We start from the raw sequence: 19081 nt of genomic DNA on the forward strand, positions 1-19081 counted from the left end.
TGACCGTTTTTCACACTTAACAACCGTTGTAGCATCCCTATGATTGCACGATCAAAATTCAGATGCTTGGCAACTGGTTCGCATTAATGACGATTGCAGTGTCCTAGGGTCATGTAATCGGCTTCTGCTACCTTCTGACAAGCAAAGTCAATGGGGAATCCACATTCACTTAACAACCATGGGACTAACTTAACAAACACAATAATTTAACAACTGTGGCAAGAAAAGTTGTGAAATGGGGCAAAACTCACTTAACAAATTTCACATAGCAGTATAAATTTTAGGTTCAATTATGCTCATATCTCGAGGACTACTGTAATACATTTATAACATGTTTAACTTGGGAGTTTGCCAGACCAAGAATTAATACAATCAGCTATATTTTTTCTAGCATAGTCACAGCTATTCAGTCAAAAAGGTAACATGTGCAATGGTAAAACGTCTAGGCACCACTGATTTTGGGTAGAAATGTTGATCAGATAAAGACTGTCCTAAAATGCAGATAGATGCCAAACTTTTGGACAGTGTGAATACCACAAGCAGTAATAAATTCCAAGAGAATGAAACAGTAACACTTATTGTTTGCAATGACACACTCCAGTTGAGTTTGATTCCAGGTGTCATGTTTTCCTTTTCTTAACTTTCTAATCTAGTATGTAGTCCTAACATGTCCTGATAGTCTCCCGTAAAGATTCGTCTCCGATTGATGGGGAGCTTAATCGGTTAACTTGATATATCTATGAATGTCAATTAGCCTCCAAACTTGCAACAAAAGCTGTGGGGAAGGGGGTATTCAGTAATTAGAGAAATACGTAAGAGGATGAGGTATCACCTTGGATATATTGCACCCAAAAAGTCTAAGGCTTTAGGCGTGAGAAGCAGCACCTTGAACTTAGCCTGGAAGTAATTTGATTAAAGAGCTGCTATACTAGCTGTGATTATTATCCACTCAATCCTACGGAGATCAGATGGAAATAACAAACAGATGCCACAAATACGAGCATGCTTGCCTCAAAAACTCTCCCGGTGGAATTATTTGCCATTTTTCTCTCTAAAACACTACAAAGAGAAACTTGGTGTTTGGGATGGGGATGGATTTTGTTTTCAATCTTGTATAATTGTGACATATCTGAACGCAGGTATGAACGCATTAGTTACAAGCCACTGATATATGGCCTGCTTCATTTTACTGAAATCTGCAAGAAAAGGCACATTTTGAAGATGGCAAGATATGTCAATGCTGCTCACTGTAATCAATTGTTGAAGAAAAGAACACATTTTTACATGGCAGATCATAATGAAAGTAGTTTTCATCGAAGTTTGAATGTGGTAACTTCAACATTAGTCCTTCAAAGACGTTTTGGGATCAATCTCATTCCCCTCAATCAGGTCCACCTTCAGGAAAGACGGGAAAAGAAAATATTTACTCAAAATCCTTTATGACAAACAATTTTTTTTGGAAAAGCACTTAATGTTTTTTTTTACTTACTCTACATTTGGTTTAATACCTATCATAGAATTCTGGGGAGGAGGAAAGGAATATTGTTCCATTATCTATTGAGAAATGTGATATGAGAACAATAGGCCAAAGGTTGAGCACAAATTCTACTGACAGGAAGTAGGTAACGGCAAAATGTATATTCTGGCTCTTTATGAAGACCTCAGAATGTAACTGCCCTTTTTCCTTCTTTCAGTATGGCTTCCCAGACGAGTGTATAACTTACCTGTAGAAATCTTACTCTCAACAAACTGAGTACACTCAAACTTAAGATTTAAAAACAAAACAGTCAGTGTGAGCAATTATTGGTTGAGATGTCTATTGGCATCATTTAATTGGACAGGGATGCATATACCTTGGTGAGTACTGCTTCTCTTAAAATGATGTATGACTTTCATAAAGAATAGGCTATTAGGGAATGAAGAAATGAAGAAATTTCTTACAGATGGTCTCCTCTTCTCCACCAGGAGAATCCTCATCTCTTTAAAGGTACCATGAACATTTCATAGTTACAAATCTTTGTTTTTCTTCATTTATTTTGTAGCTTTGTGAAATAAACAGTCACATTTTCAGTAACACTCCTTGCCAGAATTATATTTAAACAGAAATTTGTTGGTTTCATCAGCATAGCACCCGAAACAAAAAACAAAATATTTTATGTTTTTCTAGTAAAAATTCCACAGATCCATCTTTCCATTAATGGAAAAAGAGATATTTATAATTCTATTTCCAAAACATTCATTTTTCAGTCTAGATAAATAATAGTTTACTTAATCCAAATTTCCAATAAGAATTAGATAAATTCATGTGCATATTTAGTTTTTACCATAAAGGCAAGATAAAGAGTACTTAGTCTAAAAACATTAAATATGCATGAAAGCATAACGAAGTCTCATTGCCATAATCAAAGAAACTGATTTACCACTTTGGGCCTCCCTTCATTTGTTTTTCTCAGCAATGTTTGTTTGAGTGCATTGATCTTCTCATCAAGTTCAGCCAGAGAATAGTTCTGCCATTCAGAAAAAGACAGGAGCTTAGTATTATGAATTAGTAGCAAAAACATTTAAATTAAGAAATAATTTGAGAGCAAGCATGGAGTTAATATTGTGGAGAAAGGATGTACAACATCTTTACAATCTTCCACACCAGTTTCAAAGCCTCCTTAATTAATTTATCATGGTCTGGAATCTAAGATTACTTTGGTGGCAACAGTAATTTAAACTTAGATTTCAAACCATAATATGAACCCTGATTTTATATAGTGGTCTTCAGATAACATTAAATCTAATTTTCAAAAAGTGAGCTGTAATTCAAAGTAACAATAGCACTGAAGCTACCATTAGATATATGTGTGAGAATCACATGGTGTCAAATATGTCAAAACCTTGGATTCAATTAGAAAAAGGTGCACCTGAATAGAAACTTAGCACCTGCCCACAACTTTTTAAAGTAGCCACATTTTGTCAGTATTTCATGGCAGTTAAAGAAAGCAGCTACAAATCCTGAGGCAGGGGAAACAGCTTTAAAAGGCATTACATCCATGCTTCCTTATGTCTCAATAATTTTCTAAATTATTTCTGAAATATTGTATAGCTCTAATGAATGCAAAGTTAATTCCCGACTTAAGTGCTAATGGCTATAGCAGGAAAATCTCCATAATAATTTTAAAAGTTTAGTATCAGAACACAAAGAGAAAAAGACTTTGTCGATTTTTTTTCCAAATTATTAATGAACTGTTAAACAAAATGCTGGCCTTATAAATTGAAAGCCAATCTTAGAAAAAGTGCAATTCAAAGAACATTATTTCAATAAAAACTGCTTTAGTCAGATTCTGATTTGTGTGGAATCCATGAAACTGCTAATTAATGCTTCAGAAATAACATGGAAAAAGTTCTTCAGGGTATGTGGGAAGAGCCACATAATCCTATCTGTAGCTTTTTAAAGCAGTTTCACCTTTCCTGTAATGCTGCATGATTTGAAGCACCTTTTCACCTTCACTGAATCACCAAATCCTTCTGGTAAGTTTTCCACACAAACAGGCAACTCAAAATGTTGCTTTTTATGTGAGTTGGCTATATAAGTGAGTTGGCATAATAACTGTCCCTATCAGTATTAATGGCACCTGGAAAATTGGTACAACTGCTGTTTAATCAAATCAGCAATCTGAGAACCAAATTTATATATCCCTGACAAGAAAGTTTTTAACTCTGGCCACATTGCTAAGCCTGTCAAGCAAATTTTACTCTGACGTTAATATTGCAGGAAGACAAACTAGAATACACATGTAACCGTTTGGGTGATAGACAAAAAGAACATTCTGAATAAATTAAAGGTACACCCTCCATTTCATGGATTAGGAAAGCATCTTAAATTTGTAACTGTAAGCATATATAAATGTAACAAGTAGACTCACTTGATTTTGTTGAATTTTTCTTTTTTTCATAGACAAATTCTGTTAAAAATTCAAATATGTAATATGTTATTACCAATTATACCATATTTTAATAAAAAGTAACTATCCTTTTCGCCTAGAAAGACTTACATTTTTATGAATGGGAATTATCAGCACTTATTTTTTTCTCATGTAATCTCTCTAAGTTTTTCTAGGGTGCATGTTCATCTCCCATCAGATAAGGAGCAAAGTGCTTCTACTATGCAAGTTATCATTATTATTCTAATCTTTCTGAAAGGATTCAATGCATGTTCCTCAGTCTTCTCTCTTTCTCTGTGTTCCCCCCCCCTCCCCACTTCTCTGTTAAAAAAAAAGCAAATTCGAGAAAAAGATTTCTGTTTAATGGGTTAATTTTTTTAACTGTTAACTCCCTTTAACTGAACTGGTTTTTAATTAGAAAGAGGACTCAAATAGGAACTCTGTATTACATGTGTGGTACACGTGTTTGATAGATCAGCTCTTAAGAGAAAATCTTCACAGCTATATAAGAGGAAAACACTCTGAACACTTTTTAAAAGCTAATCAATCTTATTGAAACAACACCCCATGAATTTCCCAGTGTGTACAGAGAATTCCTGTGTCTGCTAATAGCCCAATTGACCTTGATGGAAATCACCATGCAGAGCTATCACTTCAAATGAACTGAACAAGGCTGTTTCGAAAACTCTGGATCCAAATATACGCATCCCCATTCAAGACATTTAGAACAAGGTACCAAGACTTAATAACGCTACTTACCACAGACTGAAAATATTCAGGAGACATCCCTTCCAATTCAAGAATTTTATCTTCAAGCTTTTTTATCCTCTGATAAATATCTTTTGGCACTGGTCCACCTACATTGAAGCATTACAAAGAAAACCATCAAAAATATATCACCGACTAGGACAATTAAAAAAATAAAAACGGAAGGTTTCAAAGGAGAATTAACCTTTCAACCAGGATTGAGGATAAAAGAATGAATAAAGGAGAAAGAGGGGGCCCAAAACAATAATATTCTAATGCAATAAATTGCTGGGACATCATAAAGCTTTCTTGACAATTCTTTACATACATAGATGACAGGTTCCAAATATAGCTGTGAACCCAACCTGAAAATTATAAAGGTCCACTTTCTTCATGTTATTTTCTGAAGATATAATTTTCCACTTTCTGTTCAACAAAGCAGAAATATTAAAGTGGCTAGATCACTGGGGGTTCTTGCACAATGATTCTAAATGCAGGAGTTTTATTTTATTTTGATTATGGTCTTCTTTGTGACAAGCTTATTGCTATATTGTGTATTTGTATATCTATAATACCTTAATATTTTATACAAATGTGGTTATTGATAATCATAATTTGCCAAAATGCATCGATTATCTCCATGTTCCATTGTAGATTTCTACAATAAGTTTATGAATTAAATATTTTCATATTTCATTAAAACAGGTCAATAGCGATGTTATTCATTCAGCCCCCTCCCCCCCAAAAGAACCAAGGGCTTAGAAATCTTTGGGTCCATACAGTGAATAATTATTCCAAATAACTAGCTTAAAAAAGTCAACTTTCACAAGATTAAAATAGGGGAGAAAAAACAAAATAATAGTAACTATGTTCAATAATTTAAAGGTGATTTAGTTCAACAGATATTAACCTATTTACCACTACCAGGCCACCAGCTAGATAGCAGTGCAATGAATTGGATGGTATGCTTACTATGAAAACTCTAAATAAATGCTGGAACTCATGATGGGAAAAAAGTTGATCAAAATAGAAAAGAAATGTACCATACGATGCTGTACATCAATACATTTACGTCTATTCAGATTTTACAACTCTAATCCATTTCAATCTTAGTCTCAGTAAAAAAATTCTATGGTACAAAAGTAAGAGACACAGCATGGAATTACACTTTTGCTGGCTGTTGCTGAAAAACATTACAGTTTACAATTCAGCTATAAACTCATTCTACTAACCTGTTTGTAACCTTAAATGTGCTTCAATATTCTGTAGTCTCTCTTCTATTGCTTGATTTCCACAATCATGAGAATGATTGGCATTATGATTGGAAACTTGGGGATCTTCATTTCTAGTCTGAGGTCCATAAGTATTTACAACTCGAGAAACTAGGATTTTTAAAAGTACAAGTTTAATATTTTGCCAAATAATAGGATCATGCAAGTCCATAGCCTTTTATCTGAAAGACCCATTATTCCCAATATTATACAGAAGCTATCCAGACATACCTATCTCCTGCTTAAAGTATATGTGACTATTTTTTACAATGGTCAGTGAGAGGTATTTTATCTAGATTATTTTTTTTAAAAAAAACCATAAACATTCCTGTTTCTTGTATAATTAATGCCCAGAAATATTGCTACATTTCCAAAACAAAATGAATTTGTAAAATTATCAGATATACTATACATTTTACTATATGCCAATGATAGCCAGTATCTAGAAATCTATTTTCAGTATGATAAATTCACAACTATTTAGAATTAAGGCTAATGGAAGCTTTGTTTTATCATAATTTACAAAATAAGCCCTCATTTAGCAAGTTGAATAGCAATTCAACATGCTAAATGATAAGCTATCATTTATACATGACAGTGGTTAGGTTCACCATAAAATAGATATATACCAGGGCTTAGCACAATGTGAATTCAACCTAAGTATTTTGAATTACATTTCAACTCTCAAAAGAAGCATCAGAAATAAAGAAGCTTCTTGAATGAGAAGCAAAATGTCTTCAAGGAAAAACAAAGAAAATCCAGTTGTCTTTTGAAAAAGCACCTTTGGGACATAAATAGCAAATGCTACAGAAGATAGCTCACAAAAATTAAAGGACAGTTTTACTTGACACTGTCTAGACAATTTTTTCATGGTAGAATAATAATAAAAATGTTACTGTCTGAATTTTTCGTGTCATTTATTTAAAGCAGCAAGCCATTAAATTATTTAATTAAAAATTTCTATCTAATTTTTCTTCTGTGAGCCTAAGATGGTTACCGTATTTTTGGAGTATAAGACACCCAGGTTTTGAAGAGGCAATTTTTTTTTAAAAAAGTAGGTAGGTAGATAGAGGGATAGAGAGGGAGAGAAAGAGAGAGAAATACAGTAGGTAGGTGGGGAGAGAAAGAGAGAGAGAGAAAGAGAGTAGTAGGTAGGTAGGTAGGTAGGTAGATAGGTAGATAGGTAGGTAGATAAAAGAATAGAGAGAGAGAGAAATAGAGAGAGAGAGAAATACAGTAGGTAGGTAAGGGGGGGGGAGAGAGAGTGTGTAGGTAGGTAGGTAGAGGGATAAAGAGAGAGAAATAGAGAGATAGAGAGAGAGAAATACAGTAGATAGGTAGGGAGACAGAGGGAATGGGTGGTAAGTAGAGATATATATAGAGAAAAATAGAGAGAGAGAAATACAGTAGATAAGTAGGTGGAGAGAGAGTGAGTAGGTAGGTATATAGGGAGAGAGGGAGGGAGGGAGAGAGAGAGAAAGAAATACAGTAGGTAGGTAGGGAGAAGAGAGTGAGTAGGTAGGTAGGTAGGTAGATGTTTCCAGGTGTATTTATCCATGTGCTGGAGAAGGAAATAGCTGACAACCTGTAGCACCTAAAACTTTGTTTCTGCTGGGACAGCACTTGATCCATGTAATTTTCATCAACCACTCTAACTAAACAGCTTTCCGAAAGGGGGAAGAAAAAGTTTTTGCACTCTGAAAACCTCCCGAAAATGGCCCACTTTTTGCAAAAATAGGCCCGCTTTTTTTATATAGCCTTGGGGGGGGGGGCATGCAGAGTGCTCCTGGGAGGGGGGGCAAAAACGAGCAAAAAATGGCCCTTTTTGTGAAAAATGGGCCATTTTTTGTCAAAAAAATTGCATGCATAGCCTTATGGAGGCTTATAGAGTGCTGATGGGGGCTCGGGGTGCAAAAAAAGGCCCATTTTTTGCTCATTTCTGCCCTCCCCAGCCCCCAAGAGATGTCTGAAAGCCTTCATAAGGCTATGCATGGCCATTTTGGTGAAGAGGTGGGGCTCCAGGAGGCAAAAAATGTTGTATTCAGTATATAAGACGCACCCAGATTTTCAGCCTCTTTTTAGAGGAAAAAAGGTGCGTTGTATACTCCAAAAAATAGGGTAATTTAATGTTATTGCTACTGTTTATTAACAGAAATTAAATGAGCTAGTCGACTGTCATGACCACAATATACAATAAAGCTCAAATACAAAAGAACAGAGCAGGGGTGAAATTCAGCAGGTTCTGGAGAACCAGTAGCAGAAATTTTGAGTAGAAATTTTGAGGGAATGAGGATTTTGCAGTATTTGTCCCCTGGAGTGAGGTGAGAATGGTAATTTTGCAGTATCCTTCCCCTGCCACGCCCACCAACCCACGCCCACAGAGCCGGTAGTAAAAAAAAATTGAATTTCACCACTGCAAAATTTGAACTAATAGATATGGAAGTTTTGACTCTCTCCCAAACAATTTATATGACCCATGATCATTAGCTAAAATGCTCACAGCTTGATTACTTATTTATTTGTTAAATTTGTTCTAAAGCAAGAATTTAAATTCAGCCTAAGTTAGTCGGTGTACTTAAATTTGCAGTCTTAAAATCTCTTTGATTATTCAACACTTTCCTCCATGAACTTTTCCAGTATTTCTTTCTGCACACATTCATTAAAAAGATATAAGTCTACTGAAGCTGAAAAATGGGTTGCTATTGGCTTATCAAATTAACAGACTCTAAGATAAACACTTGTGATTTGTTTTGAAATACATAAAGAAAGGAACATGAACATTTACAGAATGTTTTGAAGTTCAAAAATATATTTAATGAAACTGAAAAGGCTTCTCTTGCCTTTATTAATTAGCTCTTAGAAAAGTGGTCAGAGAAAGATATAATAGTACTTACCCTTCACATGACTTTTGAAACCTGGATAAGGTGTAAACACTGCATCAGTTCTAGCACAACTGTTTTCTAAAGATGTTTTGAACAAAAAAAAACCAAATCATTATTTCAATAACTTTAGGAGCTCAGAATTAATTCCAAATGTTCAACAAAGTGAGAAATATTGGTTGAATTCAGAAATTATGCCTAAACTACAAGACATCATGGTTTAATTCACTAAGTTTGCTAAAATTATTATAAGGATATAAATCATTATAGTTTGATATGTTGTCTGATCAAACTTACCTTAACTACATCCTTAGTTGGCAGATACAGAAGATAATAATTCTGGCATGTCTAGAGTTATATTTTTACTTGGATTCTAATCTGAAAAGTGTTTTTTTACTACTTTTCATTTTAACATGGGGTTGAAATAATTTTGCAGACCCTTGTAATATAATTTTGCCCAAAGAAAATCATACTGAAGTCTGAAAGGTTTAATCCAAATATATAGGCACAGAATTCTATACTGGTGAAAATGTAAACAATCTTAAAAGTATAGTAATTTCAGTTAAAATATAAGAACAGAGTCAAAACCTCCCCCCACTTTTATAAGTGAAAATATGAAAAAAAAACCTATACATTTAAACTTTTTTATATTTACAAAAAACTGCATATTTCTAAGATGCACTATTACCAAATATATATTAGAATATACGATAAAATATAGCACTATTAAATCATTAATTTAATTGAGACAAATATACAATAGATGGAGATAAAAAAATCTGATAGTTTTCATAACTGAAAATCACTATCATAATAATTTGGATCAAATTTTTATTTTGAAGCAAGCTATTTTTCTCTAACTAAAGAAATAAAGTTTTTAGAAAGAAACATAGTGCTCATATCTGTTATGTGTTACCTAAAGTATTTCATAATTAATAAATTATTTCAACAGATATTTTTAGTTTGGGAAAAAAATATTAATTTTTTTAAATGAAAATCACTTATATAATACAATACAATAGCAGAGTTGGAAGGGACCTTGGAGGTCTTGTAGTCCAACCTGCCTAGGTAGGAAACCTTATAACGTTCCAGACAAATGGCTATTCAATATCTTCTTAAAGACTTCCAGTGTTGGAGCATTTAAAACTTCTGGAGGCAAGTTGTTCCACTGATTAATTGTTCTAACTGCCAGGAAATTTCTCCTTAGTTCTAGGTTGCTTCTCTCCTTGATTAGTTTCCACCCATTGCTTCTTGTTCTACCCTCAGGTGCCTTGGAGAATAGTTTGTCTCCCACTTCTTTGTGGCAACCCCTGAGATATTGGAACACTGCTATAATGTGGAAACCCTAGTCCTTGTTTTCATTAAACTAGACATACCAGTTCCTGCAACCGTTCTTCATATATTTTAGTATAGACTTATGATAAGAACAGGTATATACGGTCTCTTGAAAGCTATTGAGTCTTGCTTTGTTTCTCAGAACAAAATGGCTTGCATCATACATGAGTCACTATTTGTTTTTGGCTTTATTTATAAGTAGCAAATTGTATATACAATTTGATAACTGGATTTTATTTAACCCATTTTAATAGTCCTAATGTGGATATAAAATTTCTATCTTTTATTTAAGAATCCAATTTTTAATATCAAGCAAATAAGACTCTTAATCTGGAAAGATGACAAGTTAGTAATAAGATGTGAGTTCACTATTTCAGAATGAATGAAATGTAACTCTAAAAACAGACTTTTGTGTAATGACAACCCGTCATATCAATGTTTAGTTAGGAAATTCATTAAGAGGACCACTCTTGCTAGAAGTTTAGTCTAAATGGTAGTCATTTAAAAAAGGTCAAATTAGTAAATTCCACATTTAAGCATTTGAAATGCTATTAAGAAATAGGCTAAATGGAATTTGGTTTCTCTTATTTTTAACAAGCTTTTCTATTTTTAATAAAATTTCAGTTTGTAAATATTTTATTCCTATTCACTGCATTAATATATTTCTTGAAATATGAATAAATCATCCGTATTTTTTGCTTTTTTGCACACTTTGGTTCTAAATTCAGTGGGATTTATTCCTAAATTACAATTCAAGTCCAATATAAAAATACATATCATCTGCATTGTATTCTAGGAAACTGGCTAAAAGACTACCTATACCTGGAAATCCCAAAGGTGCTTTTTCCATAGACATATACCTGGAAAGAAATAACTTTGGGGGTCAGTGCAATTTTATTATACATGATATAGTTCTATTATAAGGATAAATGTCTGAGAAATAAAACAACTAATTTTTGTTTAATTGGTACTTTTCTCACTAGCTCCCTTTTGAGGAGGAGTTGGGGTGGGGGGGGATGGTGATGTCGTAAGAAAAAGTTCTGCTGCATAGCTACCTTGATTACAATCCATAACATTGCAAAATTCTCTGACATTATTTTCATTGATCTCAGCTTGTTTCCTTTCAATGAAGGCCGATATTCGTCTTTCAATCTGTAGGTAAGAAACAACTTGTATTTAATGATCATTATTGCCATTCAGATTGAAAGGATTTTGACTTGATAGGAAGAAATGGTCCTACAGTCACTTACTTCAGCTTTCCCAGCTTTTATCTGAACTACTTCTGGGTCAAAACCAAAAGGAGCTTCTTTCAGATTTGCAGAGTCACTGGCTGTATGTTTCATTTCTTTCTGTAGGTCTTTATCTTTTGCATCTGAAATACTTTTGAAATGTCCATGTTCTGTCTTACTAAAATTATAAATGGGCGTAGTATTTTCTTCTTTAATCAAAGGCTGAAGTTTTTCCACAAAAAGCTAGGCAGTAGAAGAAAAAATAATTGATTTAAAGCAACAGAACCTGTTTTTTTAAAAGCCTGGGATTTCTAAAACTCCTTAAAATAATTTCAGAGACCATATGTCCTCATTATTGTGTACATAATCTAACCAAATAAGAATTGAAATACCACATCTCAAAGTGTCACTACCCTTTTGATCACTGCCTTTTTACTAATCTGTGTATTAAAAAAAAAACCTCTAGAGAGCCCAGACTATCAGAGAAAATCTGTCTGTTACTCATCTATTTTGTACCAAATCAAAGCAGCAGCTTTTGGCACCAATATCACTTAATTTACATGTCATTCAAATGCTTACTCAGAACGTTAAGGCTTAAGTATTTTTCCTCCTTAATATAAGAGCCAAGACTCTCATTCTGTTAAAGGTTTTTGCTTTAGCATTACATCACTGACAGCATCTCCACTTGAAAGGGCAACCATCGAAAACCCAGGAGAGAAAGTAAATATCATGTTACAGATTTATACCTATCCCAGTGCAGCCAATATTTGCAAAACAAATGGTCTTTATTACTATACATCCTTTTATTTTAATTTAAAAACTATATTTGCTTTTTTTTTAAAATGTTTACCACTAAAGCATAAAATACAGGAAAAATGAAAGCTCTGCAATTCTTTAATGCCTCTGTGTTTTAAAAAGACTGAATAATGACACAATCCTGAAGAGTACTTTTATACAATACAAACAAGGAAAAGCTGTGCAATAATTACTATTTCAATTTGTCTCTTGCTCCCACTATCAGGAAATTCTGAAAATAGAATTTCATGCTATGCCTATCTAAAGAAGCACTTTAGTAAGCATTATTATTCTGAAAATAATTTACTTTATAAATTTTACTACAGTAAAATTGATTTACTATAGAAGTAAAATTATATTTTAAAAACAACACAAGAACTAGTTTTTGCTCTATCTCCAGGCAATCTTATTTACTTTAATGTGTACATTTAGAGTGATGAAATATTCAGCTGAAAATTTCCACTATTGCGTGGTGCCAATAATGTGGTAATTTTTTCCCAATGGAGTATTCACAGGAGATGCTGCTGACACATTACATTCTAATTTGACAGGAAAGCAAACCAATTATGGATATATTCTCATTGAGTACTAGGCCGAGGCCATAAGAGTCGCACTAGTAATTGATCCAAGATACAAACAATGCAACTTAACTTTAATAAAAATTTAAAAGCATCAAATGAAAATGATGTAATATTGAAACTATTTACCTGATAAGATGAAACATTAGACACAGAAAAAAGTTACTTTAAAAAGATCTGTGCTGGCACTAAGGTTAATTGCTGATACGCACATACACCAGGATGCATCATGCTGGGATAATGCCACTTCTTGATCCACTGAAAGCACTCCACAAACGGCAGAACTCACCCAACGCATGGAATCATTATCCTAGCGTGACATACACCTGCCGTGTTATTGCTTAATTATAACCACCCCAGATACAAATGTACTGCATTTACAGTGGAAGTGCAGAAATCAACAGGAATGCATTTTCCCAATCTACTTAACCGGAACAGCTTGCAATATTATTTCCACAATACTTCCAATAAACCTGTTATCTTAAAACAGTTAGGACCTTTAGTAAGTGAAGAACTTCTGTGTTTCACATAGTTAACTGCAACTATTGCAAATACATCAGTTTTAACAGTAGTGTAGAGGATTTAAGGTTTGACTTGTGCAATTAGATTTTGGAAAAGTGCTTAATAAGAAACATTTACCTGTAAAGAGGAAATATGCTGCTGAAGAGCAGTAAGGAGCAATTTAGGCTGCGGTAGTGACATGCCTTGAAATTTCTCCCAGTTTATGTTAATTTTCACCACATCTTCCTCGAGGTTAAACTTTAAAATCCAAGCACATAACATCAAAAAGTTACAATATAAAACATTCACAATTATACTAGAAAGTAAGATCTGAATAAAATGTGACCTAAGAACTGCCAGGCAATAATAGATCAATGGCCCACCTAGTCTGACAGCTTGCTTTTCATACAGGCAATCAGAAGACTCAATAAAAGACTTTAAAGACAATTATTGCTGCACAAATTCTTTGAAATAAAATATTCAGAATCTATCTGACTAAATACAAAGCCCTTCTTTTTAAACTATTAAAGCTACTTCATTTTTTAACAGGTAGGCTTGCTGTACTGATCTCGAAGGTTCTCCTGGATGTCTCTACAAGTTTATTTCAAATGTAAAAATATGCAAATATGTCAGTTTTTTAAAAGTGTGTTTCAAATGTATTGTGTTAGAGAAAACAGCTTGCAAAATAAATAAGGGAAGATGTAAAAACATATGTTATCAGGAAAAAACTTTTTGAAGTTTCCTTAAAAATTAAAAACTGATAAAAGCTGAAATGAATTAAAGATAAAAAATTAGAGCTAGAAAAATAATAGACATAGATGATAGATATCTGTATCTGTCAACTACAATATTATTTAACTTGGAGATGTCTTATTGTTATATAATATACTTGTCATTATTGTAAACATTGGATTTTATTGCAATATGTTGCATGTAATTGCAGATTAATATATTTTATATTGTTCAAGATCATATTTATTTATGGATAAAAATCTGCGCTTTATTATCTATCTTCCTAGTCCCAAAGGTGCTTTTTCAAGAGGCAACTGGACTTTCTGGGTTTTCTTTGAAGACGTTTCGTCTTCTTGGATGAAGCTTCTTGGATGAGAAGCGAAATGTCTTCAAAGAAAAAACAGTATGTCCAGTAGCCTCTTGAAAAAACACCTTTGGGACAACCATGACCTGGATGACTGAGAATCTCCATAGACATCTTCCTAGTATTTTTGAAAACTCTGTAGTTCTCACTCAAAACATAATTCAATAGGGTGAATGGGGGGAGAGAACTCTATTACAGTTCATTTCAGCTTTGCGCAGGTTTGGTGTTAGCAACATCTCAATGGAGACCAATTAACTTAGTTTTGATTATTGAAAATAAATAAAATAAATTAAAGCCTCTCCCCCCCCCCCAGATAATAAGGCCCAAACAACATTGTGGGGGAGGGGGTCAAAAGAAAATAAATTCCTTTTCCAGAAATTTTGGCTCACTGGATTCTGTGGTTTTCAAATTTCAGCTTGCTGGTAAATTGAGGTGTTCATAATGATTAGAAATTATATTTATAATCACAAGCTTCAGGAGACATTAAGATGTGCCTTGCTCTCAGTTGAAGATGGAGAGTGTTTGGGGCTTGAAACCTGTCTTCTCTGGATTATTTTCTAGCAGTTTCCTGTTTTGGAACTCAGTTTTTTTTTGGTTTGTACCTTAGGCTTTTGGATTTTACTGGATTATAGATGTTTTAACGTTTGCATTCTTGTAAAACTGCTGACAATTCTATGGGAATGTGATGAGATACAAATTAAATGTATAAACTAATATACCTAATCTAAGATAAACAGATTTCTGTATTAGTAGAGAGTCTGAAAATATGTAATATGTTCTCATCTTTTCTGTCTATGTTTAATCTAAAATTGCTTCAAATGATCCCCAATATATTTGGGGAAATTGTGGGATAGCGGTTAATTCCACACACATTGAAATCCAAATTCAACCATGGAAACTGATAGGCAATTTATGACTACCTACATCCCTCAGCCCAATCTACTTCACAGGGTTAGTACTGTTGAATTGAAGAAAGTACTGTGTATGTTATATGAAACTTCCAAAGTAAAGTTAAACTTCTAAATGTCCAATCTTCTGGCTTACCTGGGCCACACTGAATGAAGAATTGTCTTGGGCCACACACACACACACAGTAATTATAGTAACTATCACAAAACATCACAAAATATTAAAAGTTTATAATCTTGTGGGACTGCATTACTAACTGTCCAGAGCTGTTTGCAGCCCATAGGATATGCCTGTTCTAAAGGAACAATGGATTATAAATCTAACAAGCAATTTAAAAATATAATAAAAAACATTTTAGAGTTTATTCTGCTGGCAGACTGATAGTTGGTCATAATAAAATGTCATCATTCTAAACACCAGAGTTAAAATCAATACATTTGCAAATATGTTCATCTTTCTCAACAGGATTTGGACAGTTCCTATTTCTCTGATGTTTAAATAAGTAGAGGGTATATAGCTAGATAACAGATTCAGGCTTAACTCAATCATCATAATACTATTTCTGGTTGCCACCAATGCATTTCCCCTATTCATATCATCAGCAATGCTACACAAGAACTTCCTATTAAGCAAGAATATTTTAGGTATTCCTGAGTCCCTCGGATATTTTTTTCTTGTGCAGTTTATAAAACATACATTTTAAATCTTTTAAGATATATCTTCATTTAATCATAGTTGTACTAAAAGATATTATGAGAAGTAAAGATATATAATGTTGTTGGATACTACAAATATGTATAGTCTCAGCCATATATTTCTGATATTTAGTTCTGTATTTCGTGCTCCAGTGATTTTAGTGATTGACTTCCAATTCACTTACGGTAATTGTAAAATTAATATGTTATACAGAATGCAAGAGAGCCGTTTTTAATTAGAAAAAAATTCCAAAATATTTCTATTTGTTCCAAACTTTATATATATTAGAATATTCTAATATATATAAAGTTTGGAACAAATAGAAATATTTTGGAATTTTTTTCTAATTAAAAACGGCTCTCTTGCATTCTGTATAACATATTAATTTTACAACTACCGTAAGTGAATATATATATATATATATATATATATATATATATATATATATATATATATATATATATATATATATATATATATATATATATATATACACACACACACACACACACACACACACACACACACACACATACATACATACATACACATACACATACACATGACCATAAAATGTAACAAAAAGGCAACAGTAAAAAATATTGGGTTTCTGTCTGGATGGTCTCTTGTGACGAGCCGAAGACAGAGAGTGGAAGTGTGACCTTCCTCCCATATTTGGGCATACCAGGGGTTGTGACTTTAAATATATACCTCTCACCCTGGCTGGCTGATAAGGAGTCGAGCTGTGTAGCTCAATGGTTAACACATCTGCCTAAGAGGCAATAGAGCACAGGTTCGATTCCCAACAAGGGTGTGGCTAGCTGATGAGAGCTAAATAGCTTGAAATAGATCTATACTAGTCTCCCTTTATTTATACATACATATATATATCTGCAATTCTGTATGAAGAAATTCAAATTTAGTTCAGGGGCTTACTTTTGAGTATGTACGCATACAAAACATTGTACAAAACAAAATAAATTGTTTTTTGTTTTGTTTTCCAGATCTAAATCCACTTGTTTATCTAAAGGAGAAAATGTCACTTTAAGTAGGCAGTCAACTAATTCCTCATTTCCATCCACTAGATGGATTGTGGCAAAGACATATTACAAGTCTTGAAATTGTAGCTCACAGTTCTCTTGCGTCTTCCTCATTATAACAAATGCATCTAGCATTCTTAGATTCTTATGGCTTCTTTCTTCATCGTCTTTAACTTTTCAGCATACTTTTTAAAGTTTACAATCAAAATAACATACTACAACATTTACTATGGTAGCAAAGCATGGCATCTGAATAAATAGGCCCTTATTTTTAACTGAAATAGGCAAAAAAAATCTTAAAGGATGCAAAAGAAGATTTTGAGAATGGGACTGCATTTGTTACATTTCACCTAACTCAAGAGTACATGTTCTTTGAGAACACAAATTAAAGTTTAAAACCATATCAAAGTTTAAAACCTTTCTCCCAAGTCTAGGCTGTAACATTTTAAACTTCCAGATAGATGTGCATAGGTAGTCAGTTATTTAAAACCATATGCAAACATATTATAAACATTTTGAAATTCACGTGTTTTCCCATCTCCTTCTTGAGATAAAGTAACAGCATCCATTTTGGATCAGTCATTTGTTATTCATGGCTGACAGACTATTAGATATGAACTACACAATTAGCAAGCAAGGAAATTGTTTAAAAACAGAACAAAGAAATGAAAAGAAGATAAAACAAGTGTCTCTGTGTATATATGTGTGTGTGAAAGTCATGAAACCCCTCATACATGGGAACACAACATACTGTCACATCTGTTTTTCTCTGCTGTGGAAGGTAGACTATATTTAAATGTCTATGGAGATTCTCAGTCATCCAGGTCATGGTTGTCCCAAAGGTGCTTTTTCAAGAGGCAACTGGACTTCAGCTGAAGAAGCTTCTTGGATGAGAAGGAAACTTCTTCAAAGAAAAAAAAAGTCCAGTTGCCTCTTGAAAAAAAGCACTTTTGGTGCTTTGGGATAAGACTATATTTGCTATTCTGAAAGCTTCCGTTATCCATTGGTAATTATGTCACAGTGAAAGAGAACAAGGCACCAGACACCACATCAAAGAAAGGTATCATTTCAAAACTAAATCAAACACCAAAGAAAACCCTACAAATTGCTCCAAATCTTGAATGCTTACCAATTACATCTTAAAAGGAATTCCCTGGCCTCAATGATTTCCTCCAAAGGAGGCCACGTGAATTCCTTCCTTGTGGCCCCGTTCAGAATAGCTGCAATAATCTGGCGATGCACATCAACTACTACAGAGGCGGCTCTTCAAAGCATCTCAAGGCGTGTAGCAGAAAACGTGGGGAGAAGCGCGCTCGCTACTTTTAGCGCGGTTCCTCCTCCAAGCCAAGCCGAAATAGTTCATCCTTTGCTCGCCTCGGATGCCTAGAAAAACTTAGGGCAACCTATTTTGCTTCGTCCCTTCAAGCAAGCCTCGTTTCACACCCCGCTATCCCCGGAGTCTTCCACACACACCCCGCCAGGGCACTGGGAAAGCAGAAACGATGGCCATAGGGATGACCGCTATCTAGACACTCGTCCCTTTGCCGAGTGGAATGTCATGGCTTCATTCCTTACTTACTTACCTGTCCAATCAGCCGAGGCAGGGAACGCAGGGAACCCCTCAAGACCTCTCCGACCGGCTCTTCGAAATAATCCCTCGGCGGAGCGGGATCCCGGGGCGGATTCAAGTGTACCTCTCCTCCTGCGGAGGCCATGACAGCCGATGAAAACAAACGCTATTGGTCGCGTAGGGGATTGCGCGTCTCTCCCTCTGCTCCTGGCCTCGCGTCGCACAGAGATGACGGCATAGGCTCCCCCTCTCTCCCCCACTCCCACTATAGGAGTCCTAAATCAGACTGAGAGCGAGGCGACGCCGATCTGCCATAGAGGGAAGAGGGCGGACTGTGACGCTTCTGCGGGGCTGGCTCCTTTTTTCCAAGCGTTGCTCTACTCTTGCCTTCTCTTCTTGCAGAAGTGGGCGCTTAGCCTTCTGCGATGTTGCGAGCGTAGGAAAACAGATTTGTTGGAACAGCGATCTGCAACTTGCGTTCAAAGAATGCAAATGATGTCCTGCTG

The 19081-nt window shown here is 34.4% G+C and overlaps 1 protein-coding gene across 2 annotated transcripts; it reads right to left on the reverse strand.

Annotated features, from left to right (window-relative positions):
• Nucleotides 1–702: 702 nt before the first annotated feature.
• Nucleotides 703–18779, reverse strand: MBIP (MAP3K12 binding inhibitory protein 1). 2 transcript variants are annotated; one of them, XM_014058777.2, is made up of 10 exons: nt 18589–18779; nt 13403–13522; nt 11412–11633; nt 11217–11313; nt 8842–8907; nt 5909–6058; nt 4689–4786; nt 3912–3950; nt 2421–2507; nt 703–1395 (listed from the first exon to the last, which is right to left on the reverse strand). In XM_014058777.2, exons 1-10 carry the CDS (start codon nt 18718–18720, stop codon nt 1342–1344), a joined length of 1065 nt encoding a protein of 354 aa, XP_013914252.2. In that variant the 5' UTR covers nt 18721–18779; the 3' UTR covers nt 703–1341. The 2 variants fall into 2 exon arrangements, with proteins under 2 accessions (XP_013914252.2, XP_087579886.1); XM_087723760.1 differs by lacking the exon at nt 18589–18779 and adding an exon at nt 18135–18482.
• Between the last annotated feature and the right edge of the window lie 302 nt (nt 18780–19081).

The sequence above is a fragment of the Thamnophis sirtalis genome, unplaced genomic scaffold (assembly GCF_051295495.1).
Source record: "Thamnophis sirtalis isolate CommonGarterSnake01/CBP01778 unplaced genomic scaffold, rThaSir2_p1.2 scaffold_1, whole genome shotgun sequence".
NCBI classification, from domain to species: domain Eukaryota; kingdom Metazoa; phylum Chordata; class Lepidosauria; order Squamata; family Natricidae; genus Thamnophis; species Thamnophis sirtalis.